We start from the raw sequence: 23,350 nt of genomic DNA, 5'->3' as shown, positions 1-23,350 counted from the left end.
CCAATGAAAAAGTAATCATATGCTCCAATTTGTTTGAGCATTGTTCCCCCCACACACATTCACCCACTCACAGGTCCTGCTTATTAAATTGCTGCCTTCTTTTTGGCTGCCAGCAATGAAAAGTAGAAATGCCTCCTCGCATTAGTGCCCATTTTAAACACTTACTTGGCGTATTTCCCATCTCTGTTTGCAGGCATTTGTAAACACTACCCATCATAACGCACAAGGACAGCAACAACCTCTATGATAGCCAAAGCATGCTTTCAGGTCCAGGCCTTGACAAAAGTGTAGTAAATTGTAAAAATGTGGACTGACCTTTCAGCATCATGAATAAGAGCAAGCAAGCTATGAGGCAGAGAGTAGCAGCTGTATGTTCGCTACCTTTGACTTTAGGCTGCTTGGCAGAGATGTGTCAAGTGTCTCATTCAGCTCTTCATTGCTGTGCAAACATCTGTGCTAAAATTTAAACTTCCATTACATAAAATTTTAACAGAAAACAGCGTTCTCTTAAAGCAGGGCTGAAATTGCTGAGATCTGGCATAGGAATGGACTTTTCTCTAAGGTTCAGAGTAACCCCTGAGTCATGCGACAGATGGATCCAGTTAGCCTCAATTAAAATACGAGGAGAACTTTGGGGTGGTTTGGCAGAGAGATATTGCTGCAGGGGTGGAAGAGGGCCTTCAAGGAGAAAGTGTAGTAGTAAACCCTAGCGCAGGATCTCACGATACTGAAATGTATGTCTTGTTATTGAAATTAACTATCATGAAAGAGAGATTTTGAATGTTGTACTAAGAGAAAGGTGCAGGACCCTCCTCAGCTGCAAGCAGTATCAGGTAATATTCTGATTTAAAAAAGATAGAAATCTCTTTCCATTTGCTTGGGCCTCATCAGAGAGTATTCAAACTTTTATCATATCAACAATTAAAGACATAAGCAGAAATGGAGGCTAGCTCCTTAAAAGCGTTGTAGAACAACCATCAAATCCCAGTTTGATTCCCTGGCAAAAGGAATTTCTGCTTATAAAACACAGGAGCTTCTGTCTTCCTACATATGAGGACACTGCTTACGTACTGTAAAGAACTACTGGAATACAAAAATTAATGACCGTATTGAAAAAAAAGAAAGATGGCTAATTTTTTCTTTTTTCTGATAGCTGGTGCTTGCAGTAACAGAAGCATCTAAAAGCATGTGCTTCCAATGTATTTCTTGAGTTTGTAAATATAGGCCTGTCTTTCAGAGGTTAACTTTACAATGAAATATGAATTTTTAAATAGAAATATTTTTTAACTTGAAATAGCAATGCCCCATCTGCAGGATGAAATAATAGTCCTATGAGATAACCTGAAGGTTGTAGAAATGCCGTAGCAACACTTGTATGCATCTCGCTTACCTTCTGGGGATACAGGTAAGACATTCATTGCTTTTTTTAAACTCCCAGTTTCTAGTTACACCCCTTAGTTTAAATACAGTAATTTTAATCAAAAAAGGGGGAAGGAAGATGTATTGCTTGCTGTCTCTTTTCCATTCTGCAATTCAGGCCCTAGTTCATCCCCCCAGTACATTTGTTTCCATCCAATAAGTACTTTATTACATGTAGCATGATCTAGGTCTTGATGGGGCATTGTTTGCACACAACCAGGCAGGTGTTAAAGCTCCTTTCATCATCTTAATGACACATAAGCATCTCTAGGACCTTCAGTGAGAACGCCTACCTCGCAACAAAGAGACATCCCATTTATTTTGTAAGTGCAGTCCCTATTCCTGCCCATTTTGTCCTTATGGATCCAGAGCACAGCGCTTTTCTCCATCATTTAATCTTTGTTTCTCTTCCCCCATGCTGTTCCCCAATATCTGTAGGGTAAGATACCAAGGAAAAAGATGGTCTCAGTCCCTTCATTTCTGTTTCTAGCTACTCAGCATAAGTAGCTCAGTGATTTAGCAGACCCATAGGCACAGTTGGCTTTGGGGACAGATATCTGCCACTTAGAGTCCCCTTAGGAGCTGGCTGTATCTCTACTGGAACTATTACAAAAGAAGAATGCATTTGTGTAACTGAGCAAAACACAGTGGGAGTTTGGTGCTCAGTCCAGGGTGTATGAGTTCACTAGCCTCATGGAGGGACAGCCTGGATTCCCCATCAGTTGGGGCAGAAATAAGATTACAGATGCAGGTTAAACAGCTCTCTGCTGCCGCTTGGAGGAAGGGTGAGATTTGGGTTGAAGGGCTGGTCAGACCACCGTAAGTGCAGTAGAGGAGGCCTGGACTGTACAGTAAGAGACTTTAAGGGTCTGTACTTATGGTGCATTAAGAAGGTGGGAGCTTGATAAGGTCTATTGAATTTGAGCTGGCAAAATATGTTCCTTTACAACTCCCCTACCCCAGGCTGGTGCACTCATAATTTTCTGAAACAATTGTTGTTTACACTAAAGTTTTCCATGCTTGGTCTTTCTCCAAAGGCAAATTTCATTGCCAGGTTTTAGCAGAAACCCTGCTGCTTGGGTGGGCACATGTAGGGAAGAAGGATCTTTTTAAAACACTTGAATTTTATCATGCAGTCAGAAAAAAAATGGCTGAAGTCTGGTACTTGGAACGAATGAAAGTCTTCGCTAATATCAAGCACAGCTGAGCTTTTGCAGGGCAATATGAAGTATATATCGCTTTAACCCATTTGGTTAAGGTCAAGAATGAAGTGACTCAATGTCCTGGCTGGTTACAGAAATGCTGTTCCTCCATGCAGAACTGATTTGAATATTGAGCTATGGTTCGGTGTTGTTGATTTCAACATGTGATGGATCAACCCCACAATTTAAGAGCAACCTCAATTGTCCAGAGAACTTACCAGTCCTCCTGGCAGAGTTGTGTAAGACCAGAGGGTTAGTTTGTTCTCTTTTGTTTAGTGGGGTTGTAACCTTGCCAAGCAAAGAGGCAGACATCAGTAAGAACAATTTTTTTCCAATTTTAGTGCTCTGCTGAGATCACAACAATCTTCAAGAGTAGATCTTTAAGTCTTTTTAAAAGCTGCTGTTGGTAGCATGTTTCTTTGGGGTGTTCAGTTACAGCAAAGCTCGCATTTCCACTATATACTCTTAGATAAATCAGGAATTTTACGTGAGGCTTGCTCTGCAACCTTGGAAAAGTAGTTTCACTTTTTTGTCTACCTCTAAGAGGACAAGAATTAGAAATGACCTGACAACAAATACTATGTAAAGATAAGAAATTACTGTTGTTGTTATAGAAATATTGAACTATGTGAGTTACCACAAATACTTGTTTTATTACTATCATTACTATTATTGAATTAGTAGTTGTGGAAAAGATCTGTAATGTAAGAGGAAACAGAGGACTGAAGGGAATAGTTTGTTTGACTGAAAAGGAAGAGAAAGGTGTTAGACAATTAAGAATCCTCTTTATGGTCCAGTACAAGAAAAATATTCAATAAAGTTATATTGGTGGTAATATAGTGATCTTCCTGGTAGCAAAATTGGAGGTAATTCTGCTACCATTTCTCATTATACTTATTATCTACTAGCGCATAAGTAGCAATCCAGAAATGCCCCGAGTCAGTTTGTACCCAAAGCGAACATCAGCATCCTTCTTGAAAGCATTCCAGATGTAACCAGGGTCATAAAACAAAACAGAAAGTAGACAGTTTTATTGTGATGCACATTACAATCAAGTAGTTATCTGATGGATCATCTGCTTTTTATGATCCATGATGAGAAATATAGCTGTCATATGAGGAATAGATTTCTCATCATAAAACTTACCTCTGTAATTTCAGCACCTGAATAAGTGCTGCCTCAGGTGCTGATTGTGCTAGTAAACACTGTCTGAAGAGTGATTTCCCCATCTGTTTCTCCTCCTTCCATTTAAAGGCACAGTTTGGCAACAAGTGTGTTTCTGCAGTTCCCTTTCCTTCAGCAGCTGCTGCTATTAAAGATCTCATATGAGGATGTTCCTGTTGGATAGCTAGTGCTGCAGGAGTTCACCTGGGGAAAGAAAAGCCTTTGCAAGGTATGTAGGTCAGTGTTTCTGTAGATAGCTAGTGAAGCAATCTCTCATGGGGAGCAAATGGTGGAGCAAATCGCTTCAAGTCACTGCTGCGTTTGGAAGGGGCTGAATTCATTTAAGTCATTTAACTCAGGTTTCCAGTGTAATTAGTGAGAGAAAAGCTCCTAGTTTATGTAGATTTTCTATCTCTGCATTGGTTAGGCTCTTAAATTGGCATCTGGGTTAGATGTCTAAAATTACAGTTTTCAAACCCCTCGTGCCATATTTACATACAGTGTTTTCTTGATGGGAGGAAAGAAGATACACATTGAGGGCATAGATCAAAACATTAGGTCCCCAGAAAGCTACAGTGGTTTCACCACTATCTGTAAGACTTCTGGTAAAAATTGCATGGATGTTAAAAGCGAGGAAACCTCTTTGTCTAATATGATGATTGAACCACAGGAACAAATTTGCCTCTCAGATTTGTGTTGCGGACCCCCTGTGTTAGGGAGAGGTTATACGTTTCAGTGTGCTGACAGACACTATTACATACTGTGCTTTATTCACCCCTGTTCCGCTGGCCTCCAATAGCCCTGTGCGCCTCTGAATCCCTCTGCCTTTGGCACTTCTGCTGGTGAGACTCCCAGCTGGGGGTGTGGTTTAGCTAAAATGGGTGCTTTTCACCAAAAGAATAAATTATTTCTATACTACTGTCTGAAAAGGGTGGATCTGGAGCCAATTTAGTGAGCATAAGTTACAATTGACTTTGGAAGTAATAACTTATGCTTTGAGCTTCCTTAGATGCATAGCCAAGGAGCTGTCTGACTGCATGTGTTTTTACACATCTTTCAGCTAAATTAGAAATCCAAGTGCAAAACTTAATGTGCTGAGATATCTTGGAGATTTGTGACCTTTCCAGAAAGACTTTGGGTCCATAAACCAGCCAGAGGGTCTCCTGGTTTCATATACCTTCTTTTTTTCTTTTTTTTTTTGCCACATATGACACATTGGTAAATAGTAAATGGAGTTTATTATATCTTAATTAATGAATCTGAGTATAATTTGCCCCAGTCCTGGCAAGCAAACTCTGCTGGAAAGCTGATTAGTGGAGGGAGCCAGCTTAACTGAACACCCTCTCCAGAGATGTGACCAAAGATTGAAGTATATATATTCATACATGTGAAAGGTAGAAAAGCCTTAGGAAAGCAGAAGACGGGGATTGCACTGAGCTGGGGAATAGGAAGACAAGGGGTGGAGCCTTTAAGGAGATGGGGAGGAAGGTAATGGTGAAAAAGGAAAAAAGTGTAGCAGAAAAACATCAAAGGGAAGATAAAAAGAATCATGAATTGGAGATACTGAGAATGTCCAAGGACACTTGGTCCAAGGAGGAACCAAGCTGGGTACGCATCCTATGTTATCTGTTGATGCTGAGAAAAAAGAGCTTAAACCAAACCCTGAAGTCAAGGAGAGAATCCGCTGTTGAGTTTAGTAGTCTTTACGTCAAGCTAGTGGAAAGAGGACTAAATCAAGGAGACACATAAAGAGCGGGAATAATGGCAGATGCAGACAGTTCCTACTGTCAAATTTGTGAGTTTAGCCTGGTGGGATTCTACCAGCAGTGATGATGAACATTACAAAGCTTGGCTGTATTTAGCCCACTCGGTCACTGCTTGGCCAGGCTCCTGTTGATTTCAGTGGGAGTTTGCATGAGAACGTGCAAGCCCCTCCTCCCCAGAAATGGGAATTCCCCACCAAAGTATTCTGTTAGATAGCTTGAGCAGGTGTATTGAATTGCTGGCGTACTTTTAGTACACAAGTTAGCACCACTGACGTGGTAAGCTAAACAATTTCGATCTTGAATATACAAAGTGAAGCACTTAGATTTGTGGGAAGAAGAGCTTTATTTCAGAGAGGTGCTGAAGTTTGTATGAAAATACATAACTTAAGGCACACACCTGAGCAAAAATTACCCAATGAGAACAAGAATCATCTCTAAATGTGCTTTTAATATGTGGATTTGAATGTGTTAAACATTATGTATGTTGGTGCACTTATTTTTCTTCTTATGTAGACAGGCACGAGTCTCCCCTACATAGTACTTTGTTTAATTCATACCCATGCAAAACACGGACCAAGTAGGAGTAAATCGAGTCGGTTGCACCTTTTGGTTAGATACGTGAACAACTATTCTTGATGTAAAGCAGCTGAAAACGATGCTCGTTTTACCTAATATTTGCATGTCTGCTAACAGGAAGGATCACACATTTCATGCAGTTCCTACACAGTAATAATTGCAGATGGCAAATGTCCCGTTACTCATGTAGCTCGTCATTTTTGTATGCAATTACCAGAATTGCATGCTCAGTTCCAGTAACCATGTGCACAAAAATAGACTGCAACAACCTGCTTTAGACTGTTAATAACATGGTCCAAAGTCTCAGTCTTTATTGCTGTGTTGTTTTATGCTGTTTTTGTAAGAGAACTGAGCTAGGAATGAGTTTGGTTGTTGATTATTCGAGCAGGAGGCGGCATACATCCACATGTACTGCTGGGGCTGCAGGACTGCAGAATTTCTGCATTGACCTGCATATGGTTTAAATACTGAACATAATGAGCTGATGAGCCAGAAGAGAAATACTGCACCCAGTGCCCAGCTGTAGTGCATGGTTCAAATAAGGAACAAGCAGCTTCTGAAATTTTGCATTTAAAATACACGCATCTTGAACTAGCGGTGTCATAGTGAGGCATCTTTGCCATAAGCGATTCAAAATCAGGCTGCAGCAGTTCAGAGAATACTTAATTGGCATTTCTCTTTTTTGCATATCACTGTTCTCATCAGTTCTAATACGTGTTTTTTTCCTGCCTCTACAAACTTCTTTGCCTTAAAGGACTCATGAAGGAAATAATTAAAAAGTACACAGAGGAAAACTGTCTGAGCAGAAGGGGCAGAAATCCAAGGTGGTTTAGGGAGGTGCCCCAAACACTCTTTTGGATGATTATTAATTTTTTTCTTACTATTATTTTATTATGCTGTTTATGTTTAATTACTCATGTTTTCCTAACCTGTATGACAGGCGTAATTTGAAGAGCAATAGTAATGATCACGCCGTGGAAGTGCCAGCTGCTGCCTACGTGCTCAAGCAAGCATAGAGCAGGCAGTGTCAGGAGACAGTGCTGTCTCTTGATTAGATCTGAACTTCTTTTTCATGTTGATGAAAATGCTTCTGACTGTTATTATTTAAATATAAACAATGCCAAAAGATGCTATGAAAAGTCAGAGCTCTCTCAGTTCACTCCCTGTATGGAATAGTAAGTTCATGGGACTTTACTGCAGTATATGCTGTTAAAATATATAGTTTTAGTTTAAAAAGATAAATTGGTTTATGTGGGTCTTTTTAGTGTAAACTGCCAGACAGTCCATCTAGGTTAGTATGATTTTTTTTTTTTTTTTTTTTTTTTTAATCTCAGTGAACAATTTTGGTCTTTGTATTTTCAAATCAAACCTCAAGACCACAGAAATTAGCAGTTCTGCCCTATACTGTGTGCCAATGTATTGTGAAGCTCATTTAGAAGCTGTAGTATCATTTTGTTTTGGGGTTTTCTGGTTACTAAAGCTTTTGGTTGTTTCATGCTTCAGTTGTGTGCTACTGCAGTGAGATGTGGGTAGCACTGTTGAACAGGTAGTACTACATCAGCAGGACGTGAAGTCTTTTCTGATACTTTTCTAATAGTAAGTGGAGATTTAATTATTAATTTGTGGATACTTTGGCAAAAGTTTATAAAGTTTTGAGCAGCTTTTGTGATAAGTTTGAATGCTTTTATATTTCTTTTTTTTATTATTTTTAAATGCATGGAATGATGCACTTCTAAAAAGTTTTGATGAAGTCTGATGTCTTTTGGAGTAAAAATGAAATCAGGGGAAAAGGAAAGCGTTCTACTGTAGGCTGCAGCATCAGTGCACTGCAGGGTCCTTCCTTGCAAATGACAGAGTGAATCCCTGCCTGAATGACAGTGAAGTGAAATAAATTCCTGTTCTGTGTTGCCAACCTTTGCAGTCCTGTAATTAATATCATATTATCCATTTTGTTTGTTTGTTTTCATAAAGCAGAAAGTTCTGGCATCCTGTGATTACACAAATCTCAACTTTTTGACATGTTAAGTTTTTGCTCTGACCTTTTATACGTAGAGAAAATCTTTGAAAAGATGAAAATTAAGTCTTCAGAGCACAGAAGACAAATGAATAAACTCATGAGTTCTGTTACTCCCAAGTCAATAATAGGGGCCTGGAGGGGAAAAGTTGAGCAAGCGATGATAATTTTTTAATATTACTAGGGTGAGTATTTGATTTTTATGTGAAAGAAGCTATAAAAGAAAATCCAGGGGCAGAAATAGAAGTGAAACTTTCGACAAACAAGAAATATGTGGTTAAATAAGTCACCTGCTGCATCAAGGTGCTGTATGTCCACTCATCCTTGGAGCAGTTCGCTGCCGGGGGGCTGCTCGCTACAAATCAACGGCAAAGACTTATTCAGGGCAAATTATGCCAGATGCACTGTGATGTGAATGCTTCAGCTGTTTTATCTGTAGTAAGCTATGTATCAGAGGGAAGTGGTGGGGTACAGCCTGGGTTCTCTTCTTGCTTCTCCCTCTCATTCCAAGGTGTTGGTCAAGTCCCTAAATCATCCTGCCTCCCAGCTTTGTAAAATGGGGGTGACGGTGCTTTCTTGCCATTGTAACGGCATTACTACTGCTTAATTATATAAAATCTGTATCTTTCTTCTCTGGTGGTCCTTCATAGTCATCGTAGTGCTGCTGTGAAGAAGTTCTATTTTGTCTAAATGGTATTACATCTAGCTGAAGTCTTGCTCAGGTTACAAGTGGAATGAAGCTGCCAAGATGTTTATCTAGCTTTCTTCAGCTGCTTTTTAGATTCTCAGTAATACATGACAATTCTGTCATTCATGGCTTTATGTGTTCATACGTATTGCCCGTTACGTTGGAATACATCAAACAAAGTAAACCAAGCCATAAGGTTTATTGGTGACCTGCACTGGAAAAGAGATGCGAGCTGTAGATGAATTCTAACAGACTGTTCCAGGAGGTGATATTTGACTCTGATAGATTTTCAGAGAAAGGGCTGCCATTTCCGTGTTTGTGCAATGTATGATGGGACCCTTACCTGGCATCTCTGCCCTGCCAAAACGTGAATGAAAAATAGGATCGCTTGTCTGAGGAACAGCTCTGTCTTTCATATTGAAACTTGGCAACAGACGATTCCTGCGTGAATGGTCTCAAGAGACACTTTCCTTGTAAAAGAATAAAAGTGATGGATGAAGCATCTCGCATTTTAAACGTTATACAGGTGAAAGCGTTGGAGCATTCCGAGCCCATGCCTACTGCTCTGTATGTCTGAGTAGTTTGTTGCTTTTTAATTGTGGAACTAAAGGAGGTTTGGTAAGTAGGGCAGGACCATTAGAAAATGCTGGTTTACTTCTCTAATGCTCTTTCATATTTGACTGCTGCAGGGCGAAATAATGAAGAATTTTTTGGTAACAGATCAAAAATTCCTTTCTTGTTTAATTGAAAGTGTTTAAGAGAAGAAGGTCATTGAGAGGACAGGTTTCAAGAAGTGGTATTTGCATTTGATGATGCTTCAGAAAGAAACAGAGCGTATTATGCACGCTTTTAAAGTATATATGGTGAACGCACTGCCAAATCTGTGGCATTTTATAGGCAGCTACTGTGAACAGTAATAGCAGTAAATGAATCTGCTTTTTACCCCTACTGAAACTGGCACTGTAAGCTTTAGGAGATCTTTTTGCTTTTTTAAAACTTATTTCAACATAGTTTCAGCCCTGTTAGCAAACCTCTGCTGTGTTAGTGGTAATATAAATTGTCTCCCAAACCCTGATATATTCTACACAAAATTTAGAACCTGAGTGAAGAGAAAGCTGGCACTGTTATGTGATGGACTGGAAAACAAAAAGGAACAAGTCTGTGAGGATACATAGAGAATACCTGGGGGGAAAAATGGAAAAATATTCAAGTGAGAAGATCACTATAGCAGGAATGAGGAGAAGAGAACAAAATCTCAGTGTGAGGTGACATATTTTGAGGGTGAAGGAGAGATGGGGAAGTAAGGCCAGGTTTAAGAGGATGTTTGTGAGGAACAGGAGAATGATACTTAAAAGAGAAATAGGAGGAGCTTGAGTGAAAGAGAGAGATTGGGAGAGATATCAACTTAGGAAAGAAAAATGTCTTACAATAAAAAGAGATAAATGGGACTTCACAGGAAAATAAGTTAGCCAAAACATGGGAAAGATTTAAACAACAAGGAAAGTGAGAGAAATTAAATACCAAGGAAAGGGAAGGATGGAAGAGAACAAAATACTGATCTTTAAAATAAAATGTTTGTATTAATTTTATTGATTTCTTGGAAGATTTTGTGGTGGGTTGGATGTCTGCTCTGAGAGAAAGTGAAAGATAGAATAGGAAAAACTATGATTTTTTTTTTCCCCCAGTCTTTCCTGTGCAGGAAATGTAATAGGAAGTTATTTTTATTAACCAAGATCAGACAACATGCAACAACAAACTACCAAGAATGGTGTGGAAAATCCGGTTATTTTTCCAGTCAGACCAGAAGAACCTGTGGCCATTGACCAGCAGGAGCCTAAGGGCCAGATAATTAAGCAGCAGGATCAGTGAACTGAATGGCTATTGGAATCTGTGCGTCTTTAAATACACACCAACCAACTTACATCACGGACAAAAAAAATCTTGAACGCCATGTAGCTGATATTTGTAGCCATTCATTAATTGCTTTGCGGTCTGTTTTGTCTACCTAATCAACACAAAAAGCAGACTTGTTTGATTTCATTTGCAAATGTGAAACCAATTGATTTTACGGAGGTATACTGCTTGATGAGCGGTGTTTTTCCATCAAGACAGTCAGGTTACACGGGCCACCAAAAAATGATGATGCAGTAGAGCCAGAACAGCGAGAGCCTTGGATAGACAGAGGGGAGTGTCTTTTGCAAAGTGTTTTGGAGGTTGTCAGGCGGAATGCACCCCTCGGTTCAGCGTAGCCATGATGCTGAGTCTGCTGGGAGGGCTTTATCCTTTCAAAAGCTGTGAGATGCTGTGGCAATACTCAGCCCACATCCCTAACACACTTGCAAGGGACTGTGAGACAAGGGAGTGGGGAGCACAATGCCTTTATTTGCAGCAATAGCATGCTTTTCATCTGTAAAGGAAATATTCAGCTGGCTACCTTGCCTGGACTTACCAGTGACCAGTGTTTTATCTTAGCAGTCTTGGTTGAACACACATGCAGAATAGAAATATGTTTGTTTATGGGCAGGAAATGCATAAGCCATTTAATGGATAAAGCGTGAGTTTGCAACATTAAATGTGACCTGCTTTGTTGTATGCCAGTACCTGCAAAGGGTTATTCTTTGTAGTGTCCTACTTGGACTCAAGCACTAAAGCTTTCATCAAAGTAAATCTGATTATTTTGCACATGGTTTTCCTGAAAGGATGTTATGATTTTCTAGATGTTTGGTGGCTGGTGATAAATTAGGCTTTTATGATGTCATGTGAAAGGCCACTGCTTGGACTTCCTTCTCTGTCAAGCACGCTGGAGAATACATTTGGGACGTACTCAGAATCAGAAATTATCCTACCTTGTTTTATTTTAACCCTTTTGTGGACCATCGCTTGCTTTGTAACCAGAGGTGTTCGGGCAAGGATAGCTTCACTTTTGCAGACAGGAGCCCCATGGTATCCCGTCCTGAGACCCTTCCATATACTGTGTTTGAAATGGATTTTTTTTTTTTTCCTTGGGTAACAAAGCCTCAGCTCATGAGCTCCCTTTAAGCCTTTCACAGCTTAAATTCTTTCCGTATACTGTGTCTTGAAAAGGGTTTTCAAATGGGATGGGTGTTTTAGTGAGAAATTGGAATGCAGTGAGGGGGGAGGGGGAAGGTGATGCGTCCCATAAATTAGGTCAGGTTTATGGCCGCGTAGAGGGAGGCTGCTTCTAAAAAGCCAGCCAGCAGTAAAAGGCAGTACGTAGCTGCTTTGCCCGGAGAAGTGGCAGCTCCTCTCTTCATCCCCCATACTGCAGGGAGGGAGTATTTTACAACTGTTTTTCAAACAGTGAGAAATGACTAACCATCCTCCATGCTAACTCTTTTGTACTAGTTAATCCGTATCAGGGAGGAAGACAGGAAGAGAGAAGTATCCATCCCCTCACTGTCCTTTTCCCCCCGAGTCTTACCACAAGCTTCAGGGGGGCAGAGGTTTATATATCAATATAACCGGTAAGGAAGGGAGTGTCATCTCTCCTGCCCAACCCGAGTCACAGCCAAGCCTTCGGAGTAGTGAGGTGAGCACTGAACGCAGGGCAAAGACAGCAATTGCTGGTTACGGGTGAGTTAGAACTTTCCAATGACACGCTTTTTAGGTGAAAAATGATGTTCTGAGTAAATTAGGATTTTTATTAGGGCAAAAGTAACAGCACACCCTTCCAATTTTTTTTTTTTAATATTATCATTTTGATGTTAACATAACAAATGCCTTGATTTTTTCAGAGATGTGAATATCCATAGGGGTAGTAAAATCGCCAAAAACAATGTATCCTGTACAAGATAAAGAATTCATCCTATGGAGTAGTAATATCCCACTAATCATAGACCTGCATTCATTAAATTGCTGCTTAATGCTCTAAAGGTGGATAGGTAAATATCTATAGGTAGAATACAAGTTCACTGTCCTAATGTTTATTGTTTTGTTGATTATCATTTGGTATTTGACTAGCAATGATGACTAAACCTATTAACATTTCCAATGTAAGTTGTTATAACTGAAGTATTTTTTAGTGGAAGAAGAGAAGAAACTAAGTAGCCTTGCAGCATGGATTTCTGGCGTTATCAGTTTTCCTATTCATCTTGCCATGTCAGTCAGCGAAGATAGCTAACCCTAGGGGCCATATTCCATTTCCAGTAAGAAATGTAGCCGTTACTGCACAATAAACCCCACTGAAATCAAGGAGCTTCAGAGAGTGATTTCCTGATGTCTGCAAAAAACATGAAGAAAAGGGAGCGATGAGAAAAATAATCAGAGTTGATTAAAAAATTTGTGAGAATTGCATTTAATAATTTTAAAACATACCATGCTCTTGCCTAAATAGGTACTGTGCGTGGCAGTAAAACCACGTATGATGAAGACATGCTTATCTACTCTTCCCATAAAAACTGTTGTCAGAGTAGACAACAGGCCGCGGTGAAGCAAGAGGTAAACACGTTTAATAGTGAACAAAAGCAGGACTTGGAGGTACCAGTGAAAAGAGAAGGCTGTTCTTTTCCTATACCGCAGCTGATCTCCACTCCATATGAAAGAGGTTCATCCTTCACAGGGTCTTGGTGTTTTAGTGATGTGAAGGTGACACATGGGTGTTCTTTCTACCATCTGGCCAGGGAGCCTGAAGAAACGTGCTTGCATACAACCTCCCCAAAACCTCTGATGGGAAAAGAAAATGCACAAACGTCGTGCAAAATCCAGGTTATTCGGACACCTCTTTATGCGCAGGTTAGCCTGAAGCACACAAGGGGTGACTCACACATCATTTCCTATCAGCAGCCAGGCTACAGGGTGGTGATGGCCAACGGGAGCGGTACCACCTTTAACCAGCATTGACGAAGAGCGATTCTATTTTGTTAGAAGAGTTGGAAAAGCTTAGTTTGGTTCATAATAACATATAGCATTTAAGTATTAGTTTGCGTTTTAGCAAACATGCTAAAGATTTTTAGCTGTGATATGTGCGTTTGGATGAATGGGTATGCCATATCAGGAAGGAAGTGTTTATGAGTCCAGGGCTAACACCTGAACTATCATAATTATGGTCTGTACATGGCAAACGGTGTGGGATTGATCTTCCTCTCCTCCAGAAGTTCCCTGCTTTTTCAGCAGAGACATTCCTGTAAACTAGAAACGATCTCGCCATTCTTTGGCGTTCTGCAGAGCCGTGAGCTGAGGTTACAATTACACTTGCATCCAAGCTGGGGAACTCCTTCCAGGCCTTCCCAGGGAGGCAGAGCTGGGCCTCAGGGCAAACCAAGAGGGGAGGGAAGCACCTGCCTCACCGCAGCCAGCAGCGGGGCTTTCCCTGCTGCGGGGGGAACACCCTTCAGCCTGCCTCACGTCTGGGATCCTGAAAAGCACCCATGGCCCAGTTTGCTGCGGGATGCCCTGGCGCAGAGCTACACCGATCCCTGTGCGGGATGGCTCCTGATGAGCGAGCTCAGCTCCGGATACAAAGCGACTGAAATTCAGCACTGGCTTCAGGGATATCGGGCTGTAATTCCAGAGGAATTTTATCTGGCTCGAGGGACGGCACTGGCCAAGACGTTTTCTCAGGCTTCACTTGGCAAATGGACAGATCTGAGTAATGCTCAGCCCTGCGAGGGGCTCTTGTGCCTGCAGCTCAGCTGGCGCTCGCACCACGGCTGAGGTCTGCACATGCTCTCCTCCCGGGGACGCGCGTGGGCTGCGGCCTCTCCTCGGTTAACCGGGGCACCGCCTCCCTCAAAGCGATTAGGGTCCAGCAACAAGGCTCCCGAGGCAGCCGGGGCCAGCTCCCCCTGCTTCGCCATTTTATCTGCGATGTCGGTGGGGCTGCCAAGGCCGGCGCTGAGTGAGCCCATTTCCCCGGAGCGGAGCATTGTTCCCGGCCTCCGGCCGCCGCGTGGCCCGGCTGATGGACAATACCACCCGTCCCCGACTTCCTGAGCAGACCAGACAGCTTGCTGTTTTCTTCGCGTCTCTTATCACCCCCTGTCATTGAAAGAGAGGTCTGGCTTCAGCTTCGGTTTGGGCTGATAGGCAGCAGCGAAGTGGAAACGGTGCAGGGGAGGGAGGGGGGGAGGAGGAGGAGGAGGAGGGAGAGGAGCTCCATTACTGTTATTATCACCTTAATGTTTATTGCTGCTCTGAGTTCATTTGCCTTAACCCTTTGGAAGCTGGTCAAATTAAAGATTATCAAACCGATAAGATAAAGCCGCTGTTCTACAGCCCCTGGCTCCTGGCGGAAAAGCGAAGGCTGTGCTCACGTTTTATTGACCGTGCGGCTTGTGTCGACACCTTATTGCTGGAGTACAGTGGAGTCCCAAGATAAGACCTTACCCTAAAGGTGCCCGGCACTCACAGCCTGCCGAGGTCCATCAGATGTGCAGGGGCTCAGCGCCGCGCAGAATCAGCCCTTTCCTCAAGTCGTTCTTCCCCCTCCCCTTCCCTCTCGACATGGTTTTAGTAAAAATGGAGCTTTCTGAATAGGGAGGGGATTTGCATAGGAAAACATGCTAGGGGAAAAAAACATTATGCCTCTTATTTTAAACGGCATTTAGTTATACGTGAGTTTCAGCCTATTGGTTGCTTTTGCCTTTTGCCTTTTCCTGTGGTTCTTTGCAAACAATACTGTCTTTCTGCAAAAGACTGCTGACCCAAGAGTGGAAAGCAGTCTGTTCATGCTGCATTAAAACAAATTTAGATCAGGAACCAAATTCACTGGCATTCTTCTATTCCCCTGGTACCCTAACTGCTCCACAACTTTGCTTTTCTAAGAACAGTGGAAAGAAAAAATGAAAACTGAGCGACGACACATTACGGCTCGTCTTGAATTCCTGAAGATGTTTACTGTGTTCCTCGTTAGGCTTGGCCTTTGCTCATTGATATGTTTTATCTTCAGTCTCCTCATATTTACTGTGGAGATAGGAGTCTCTTGCTTTATAATTATACTGGGTTTTTTTCCCCGTTACTATAGCTATTATAACAAACACTACCCTTTGCAAAGAAATCAAGCCAGAGCTCTCTGCCTCGTGGATCTCCAGAAGTACTTACGAAGCAGTGCACAGCAGACACAGTGCTTACTACTGTGACTCCTTCTGGGGTTTGATCCGAGCTTAGCTGAACCATGCATTGAATTTTGCACCAGCAAGGTGCGTGTTTACAGGCTCTACAGCTCCGGTTTAGTGAGATGTTACTACTTTTCTTAACAGAGTGCACAAGGAATAGCTCAGCTGAAGTCACAGAAACTGCTCTCCAACGTTGCATCTGGGTTAAGACCCGACATCCCCGGGCCTGGTGGCAAGTGCAGGAGAACACTAGGGAATGGGGGATAAGGGTGATGGTAGAAGAACTGCCTAGTAGGCAATACATGCAGTCTCCTGACTATTTGCAACAAACACTTTAACAAGGCTGTTCTCTGAGCAATGAGCTGCAGCAGATACCCATATATACTGTGGGGCTGATGTTACTACTGAGATGTGCTATGTGAACCCTCATTAAAAATTGCTATGAAAAATGCTCCAGAAAGTGCACAAAAAGGGAGACTATTTCATAAGATAAACTTTGATATATACATTACTGAGATATAACTTTTTAGCAGGGCCTGTTGCGATAGGACAAGGGGGAATGGCTTTAAACTAAAAGAGGGTAGATTCAGACTAGATATAAGGAAGACATTTTTTACGCTGAGGGTGGTGAAAGATTGGAACAGGTTTCCCAGAGAGGTGGTGGATGCCCCATCCCTGGAAACGTTCAAGGTCAGGTTGGACGGGGCTCTGAGCAACCTGATCTAGTTGAAGATGTCCCTGCTCACTGCAGGGGGGTTGGACTAGATGACCTTTAGAGGTCCCTTCCAACCCAAACTATTCTATGATAATGGTGAAAACGCAAAACTGCAAGCTAATGTTGTCTTATTAAGTAGCTAATTTTCTTTTAATGGGATGAGTTAAAGCTGAAAGGCGAGGGTTTTAAGAAGGAAATACGGAAAACAAAACACAAGCAGGGTTTGCAGGAAACTTTGGCCCCTAGACTCTTGAAATCCTTCCTGACAAAACTTCTCGAGCAAAAGAGTGCAAGACTAAACATGCAAGCCAGAGCCTCCACCGAGCTGGGTCTGTGCTCTTTGCTTATGGGAGCTCTGATGTAACAAATCATCTTCCAAGCGGTCGTGCTGATTGTGAACGTAACCCTGGCCGCTTTTCAGATGCAGTAAAACTGTTGTGTGCTTAGATCAAGTCTGCTTATTTTTAGAGGTAAAGCCTTGTCTCTGCTGCAGCGAGCGAAGCTGGGCACAATTCCATCGCAGGTGTTCTACTGAGGACTTGATCTCAGTTTTATTCTGCTGTAAGAGAGAGCAAAAGCTGGCGCTCAGCGCTGGCTTCAGTGAAGGCACATTTTGAAGGGAATCAGCTGAGCTGTAGTAATAAAGGAAGCCTTGGCCTTCTTTCAGGCCACGCTATCTCCTTTTTCTCACATTGTCTTGAGGCTTTAAATTTTCAGTTAAAGTTAATTGAATGAGACAGTGATACATTGCACAGTGAAACCAGATCAATCACTGCGCGAGTCAAAATAGGAGTCGTGATGACACTCAGAACAAGAGCTTGGGAAATGTGATATTTACATTAAAATATTTTACATTTTTGTCTCATGGTTTTAAAACCAAATTTAAAAATGCCTTACTGCATTGCGTAACAAATTTCTCTCTGCTTATCTGTATGTATTTGTGTGTGTGCATTTGGACAATAAAACTGACTAATCATAAAATCACATTTAGTAATAATGGGGTATTTTCTACGCAGTTACACAGCCTCATTTACAGAAAAGGTAAAACAGAAAAACTCACATCGGATAAATGCGTTCTTTTCTCCGAGAGGCAGTCACATAACTGTGAGGTGCATATAAAGCCGTAGGAGAGTTTATTCATATTAAATGGCAACAGAGAATTTGACTGCTGTCTTTTCCATCTTCCTTCCCTTTAAATATTTACCTGGATGTTGTTTCCGACTCTTAGCTTGCAGATAAAACTTGTCATTACTATTCACTTACGTTAACTGTATTTACATGGGAAATAAGGGCTTGTTCCTCCCAAAATGGATAACTAAAAGCAAAGACTTAATTTTATGTTCATGATCTGAGTACTGTAAAAACAACAGAAAGCCTTAATCAGTGTTTTCAAGTTTGCAGACTCTCAGCTCAGTATCTAAATCCTCATGGTTTTCACGGAGTCAGAGAGCTTTGTTCTCCTGTCAGTATGTAAAGCACAACGCCACAGAAAAAAGTTATCCTGCAGGAATACAAAACATGAAGTCGTGTCATTTCATCAGGTGCCTTTCCATCAGGAATACGGACGCTGGGCAGTTTAAATTCAGCAGCAGCACCTGTTTTTAACCCCCCATCCCACCCACCCCCCAAAAAATCCGGGTTTTCTCCAGTGGAACCTCACCTCTTCTTTCTTTCCTTTCTGATCTGGTTGTACCTCCAGAAAGTGAAGCTCTGACACTGAAAAATCAATACACTTTAATGATCGGCACGCCAGAGGTTTTTTGGGGTTGTGGATTTTTTTCCTTTTGGAAGCCTGACAGATGCATCTCTGGTTTCAGTAAAAGACTTGAATAATATAAACAAGCAGTCATTCTGTTCCAAGAGAAGCTTTTTTTAATATTCTTATTTTATTGTAATTACCTTATTGTTTTCATATTATGAGCTACTTGTAGAAAAATACAGGAAACATGACTGCAATACAATCCTTTAATCAGGAGTAGCTTTGTTCCAGTCATCGTTTCCATTCAGTGTTGAAACTTTGACTAATAAGAATACAATCAAACCTTGAATTTAGATGTAATATGGTGTTAATATTATGGTTTCATTTGATCTCTGTACCTAGTAACTTCTGTAAGAGAACTTTTTAAAAAGTGCCTAGGAGACATTTTGTCCGTAACGCTATTTTCAAGTATATCTATGTACAAAGTAGTGTTTCTCAAAAGTACACAAACTTCTTCAGGAGAGCCATTTAAAATCTTTTAACCTAAGTCAGCTGAGGAATTTGTATTATCATATATATTAAATCTTTTTTTTTCTCACAGATTATGCCATAATACCTTTACTGCATCATTGTTAAAGCATGTGAACTTTTAAAGGAAAAATACTTTGCATGTGAACTTTTAGGAAAAATACTTTTTTTTTAATATTTAAATTTTTTTATACACTAGTTGTTTGTGTTATCTCTATGTATAATCCAGCACTGCAAATAACTTCACTTTTACTGATTTGCAACTTCCCTCCAACCTTATTTTGTCCTATTCAGCAGCTGAGTGTTTATGTTTTTGAATGAAGGACTGGAATTAGGTAAAGTATTTTTTTAGATAAACTGTTTTAACAAAAAGCATTTGTCCAAGAAAGTTAAAAGACTGCTCCCAAGCTGTTCAAAAGCAGAATGCAGCTACATACAGCAGGCGATGGCAATTTGTTGTGTTCTTCCTGGTCCATTTTTTTTTCAAATGGGAAGCCAGTATCCTAGATAAGGCTCGGTTTCAAAGGATGTTTTTGATATAAAGATTGTGGATGTAAAATTATTGCTTACACAGCATTTATAAAAATGAAACTCTAAGTTTTATGATACGGCTTTTATGACTTAAAACTAGGTGGTATTAAAACCCTTCACTTCTAGCTAATGGCTTGAATTAGGACTGAATAAAAAGCAATTGTTTATATACTGAAATTATTATTTTAAGAAGGATTTCCTTGTTTCCAGGCACATATATACACACGTATATAATGTAAATTAAACCAAACTCCAGATAAAAGGCATACCTTCACGAGCACGTTAGAGTCTGATCCAAATTTTATCAAAGTTAGTGGGCGTCTTTCCCATTTCAAACCAGATTTTGCAATCCATATTCACATGACCCTCCAGGGGATCCCTCAAGTTGATGTGGTTTTGCATGACTTGGCCTCAAATGTCTGCTGCAGTTTCTAAAAACCCATTATAGGGCTGCAGTAGGAAATCATTTAGTCTAATTTAAGGAAATCACGGCATTTTTTATTTTCGTATCATTTTGTTCTGATCCGTCTGTTTACTCTTTTCTGAAGGCAGGCTGAAATGGTTTTAGCCTGAAGATTGAACTAGTAAAAATGCTGCCTGGAATAGTCTCTGCAGACGTGTTTGTTCCACATCCCCTTCTTCGGTGCAATATTTCCTTTGGTGGATTTCCTCTGCTCCTGGAAGCAAGCTGTCTAGCTTTCTGGAGCACAATTATGAAGAAGAATTTCCTACATTTTACTGCACAGGATGAGGTGATTTTGGAAGTTAACATGACCTGAACCACACAGGCACAAAAGATAGCATCTGAAAAATGTAGTGTGCGGGCAGCACAGTTAAAAAAAACTACAGCCAGAAAATGCTCGTTGGCTCCACCGCTGGTCAGAGAGTGGAAGAGGGAGAAGAAAGGCAGTCCATGCATTTTTCTGGAAAGCCTGCTGTGTTACCACCATAAAGTCAAATGCAAGAGCAGAATTCAGCCTTAGCCTTGGTGTTCTCTAACAAAGTTGGTTTTGTTTGGTTTTCTTTAAACCTAGACAGATATAATTTTAGTATTTACTGCTACAGAGAAATGAAGCTTGTGAGGAGAGATTATGTATTTTATTAAATCAACACATACAGTTGGAAAAATCTAACTATTTAAACAGTATTCGAATTTTAAAGGAAGATGCAGTCAGTTTTTTCATTCAAATAGAAATGCAGTCAAAGGAGCTGTTTTCTTTGTTTAATTTTGTTATGTTATTTTTGATGACTGGTTGAGGGATTGTTTTGGCGTGGTAGCACTTTTAAGAATACTTGAACGGTAAGGTGAATATGACCGACGTCTTGGTTTCTGTCATGGTTTCAAGGTAATTTCATTTATGAGATTATTAAGACTTTTCTTTCCATGTGGATGCTCAAAATACTTTAGAAAAAAAGATCTAAGCGTTCAAAAGCTGGGTGTTTACTACTGCTGCATGTGGTTACCCATATTCGTAACAGTCTTTCAGCATCATCTGTCTGTGATCACGTTTTTATTTGAAAGAGAATAGTTGTCATGTTTGCTTTGTGATTTACATTATTTAAACAAATGGGGGAAAAAAGAATTTCAAATGGCTCATTCAATAGCATGACTAAGACGTATGACAACTTCTTATAAAATGTTCACCATTATACAGCCGTTAAGACTAGAGTTCAAACCCTGCGCACACAGGAAAACAAAGAATAACTCTTTTGGTCTGAAATAGCCTGGTGAAAGGATGCTGCCTCCTGGTGATTTATAGGCATATGAGCTTCCACTGAAATTGCATCTTAAAGAGAAAAATTTTGTCCTCGGAAGAGTCCGACGGGGGCTCCGGCCGCGCTCGGCTCACGGGGAAGCGCGAGCAACAGGGAGGCCACCGAGGTGGGGAAGGTGGATGCTGTATTTTAAGCAGCGCCTCTCTCTTCTTTTCCGCAGGATTTTCTGCAAGGGGACTGTACCAAAGCCAGACAAAAGCTGAACTGGAAGCCGAGAGTCACGTTTGATGTGAGTGGCCTTTCTGGCATGCTTTGTACCTGCCAGGTGTTCATGTCCTGTAAAAGCAATCCACAGAGGCCACCGAGGTGGGGAAGGTGGATGCTGTATTTTAAGCAGCGCCTCTCTCTTCTTTTCCGCAGGATTTTCTGCAAGGGGACTGTACCAAAGCCAGAGAAAAGCTGAACTGGAAGCCGAGAGTCACGTTTGATGTGAGTGGCCTTTCTGGCATGCTTTGTACCTGCCGGGTGTTCATGTCCTGTAAAAGCAATCCACGGGGAGGGGAAGGGAGGGTGGGACCTTTCTGTAGAGTGACTCGGGCACACTGAGAAATCCCATTTTCGGTGACCCCCCCCTGGGCTGCTGCTCGTGCTCTGAAGACAGCAGGCACCATGGCAGCACGCGGCATCCCCGGTGACTCTGCCTACCCGCCCTGGAAAGGGCCCGGCAGATACCAACATTTTGGAAAAGAGCGGGTGCTTGCACAGGGGTGCCAGCAGGGAGACGCAGGCCATGACTTGAACAAGCCGGTTTCCAGGGAGCCCCGGTGCCCCTGTGACAGGGCCAGGTCCAGGGCCACTGTGGGAAGAGCCCAGCAAAAGCCCCATCCCCTCCTTGTCCTGCTGCGGGGGGCCGGGGGGCTCATCGTGCTCCGGGGCGCTCCCGACATGCTGCCTTGCCTGTTCATCCCCCGTGCTGGGGCCCTCACCTGTCTCTCTCCCTTCTCGCAGGAGCTGGTGAGGGAGATGGTGGACGCCGACGTGGAGCTCATGAAGAACAACCCCAATGCCTGAGCCCTGGCTGGGCCCGGCGGGCACCGCGGGACCCATGCCGGGGGCGCACCCTATGGCCAGCACCGCCATGAGTTGCCGCGGCAAGGGTGGATGGCCGCCCCTCCCCGTGATGGTTTTATTGCTGGCCTGCCTGTGCGTGAAAGCCCGGTTTTATCCCCCCCCTCCACCCTCCACACCTTCCTGGTGCCTCTCACCCCACGCATCATGCCAGGGTCAGCCCTGCCTGGGCTAGCTCTGGCTACTGTACCTGAAGTACTGATCGGCCAGCAAGCCCACCGATTTCCTTTTTGTAATTAACACTCATCTTTCTATTACCTAGGACCTCCAGCACATTTTTAGTACTTTCTCCCATTTGAAAAACAAAAGCAGCCCCTGTTCCCTGCCTCCCCTCTCCTCCAGCAACAACAGCAGCAAACCTCTGGCGCTAACGTGGGCTCGCCATCCCTCCGGCCCTTGCTCCACAGCTTCCCCTCTTCTGCCTTTCCTGAACACTCCTTGTTTTTCTTTCCTGCAGCCTTACCTCCACCCCAGCGGCCCATTTCCACCACTTGAACTCTGTAAAAGTTTGGATAACTTGATATAACTTGCAGTGAAATCGCCTTTTGACCATGCCGAATTAATTCCTAATTGCTGGAATCGCTTTCAAACCAGTCAGAGGGGGCTTGTAAGCGTTTTTCAGATCTTCATTTCAGAGCGTGCGTGAGTCACAGAAAGCCTTTCTGTCCGGCACCTTCCCGATCTGGGGGTTTAGGGTGTTTTGGTTTTTGTCATTCCCCCCCCCCCCGGGAATCAACCCATTCCCCTTCCATCCTCTTCCTGCTTACTATAATTAGACCTCAGACGGGAGCTTGAACCGTCTCAAAAGAAGCTTGAACCGTCTCAAAGGATGACTTAAGAAATAAAAACAAAATAAATAAAAAAGCTTTTAAAAAAAATAGAAACTTCAAGGTGAGTAAATATTTTTGCACTTTCCATGCCAAGGTACCCGGGTTATCCAGAGGTCGTCGAGCCCATACATTTCCCGTTGGTTTAGGATCTTCCACCCACCAATTACTCCCATCATTTTAGCTTTATGCGTCGAAATGAGCAAAGGGCGAGATACACAGGGGGGAGGTACACAGGAGATACACCTCCTCCGAGTGCCCCTCTTGCTTTTTTTACTTTGTATTGGGGGGGACACCCCTGTTA

At 42.1% G+C, this 23,350-nt stretch overlaps 1 protein-coding gene across 1 annotated transcript in view; it reads left to right on the top strand.

The window, feature by feature from the left end:
* The window catches only part of GMDS (GDP-mannose 4,6-dehydratase), a 369,080-nt gene extending 346,680 nt beyond the window's left edge, over positions 1–22,400 (top strand). Inside the window, exons 10-11 of the mRNA XM_009279237.1 lie at positions 21,312–21,380; positions 22,100–22,400. Of these exons, the coding sequence (XP_009277512.1) occupies positions 21,312–21,380; positions 22,100–22,162 (132 nt within the window). The 3' untranslated portion in view covers positions 22,163–22,400. The remainder of the gene's footprint in view (positions 1–21,311; positions 21,381–22,099) is intronic.
* The last annotated feature ends 950 nt before the right edge of the window (positions 22,401–23,350 follow it).

Source organism: Aptenodytes forsteri, unplaced genomic scaffold, assembly GCF_000699145.1.
Source record: "Aptenodytes forsteri isolate BGI_AS27 unplaced genomic scaffold, ASM69914v1 Scaffold81, whole genome shotgun sequence".
Classification (NCBI taxonomy): domain Eukaryota; kingdom Metazoa; phylum Chordata; class Aves; order Sphenisciformes; family Spheniscidae; genus Aptenodytes; species Aptenodytes forsteri.
The sequence above is the reverse complement of the archived record's forward strand: the minus strand, read 5'-3'. Positions and strand labels throughout refer to the sequence as shown.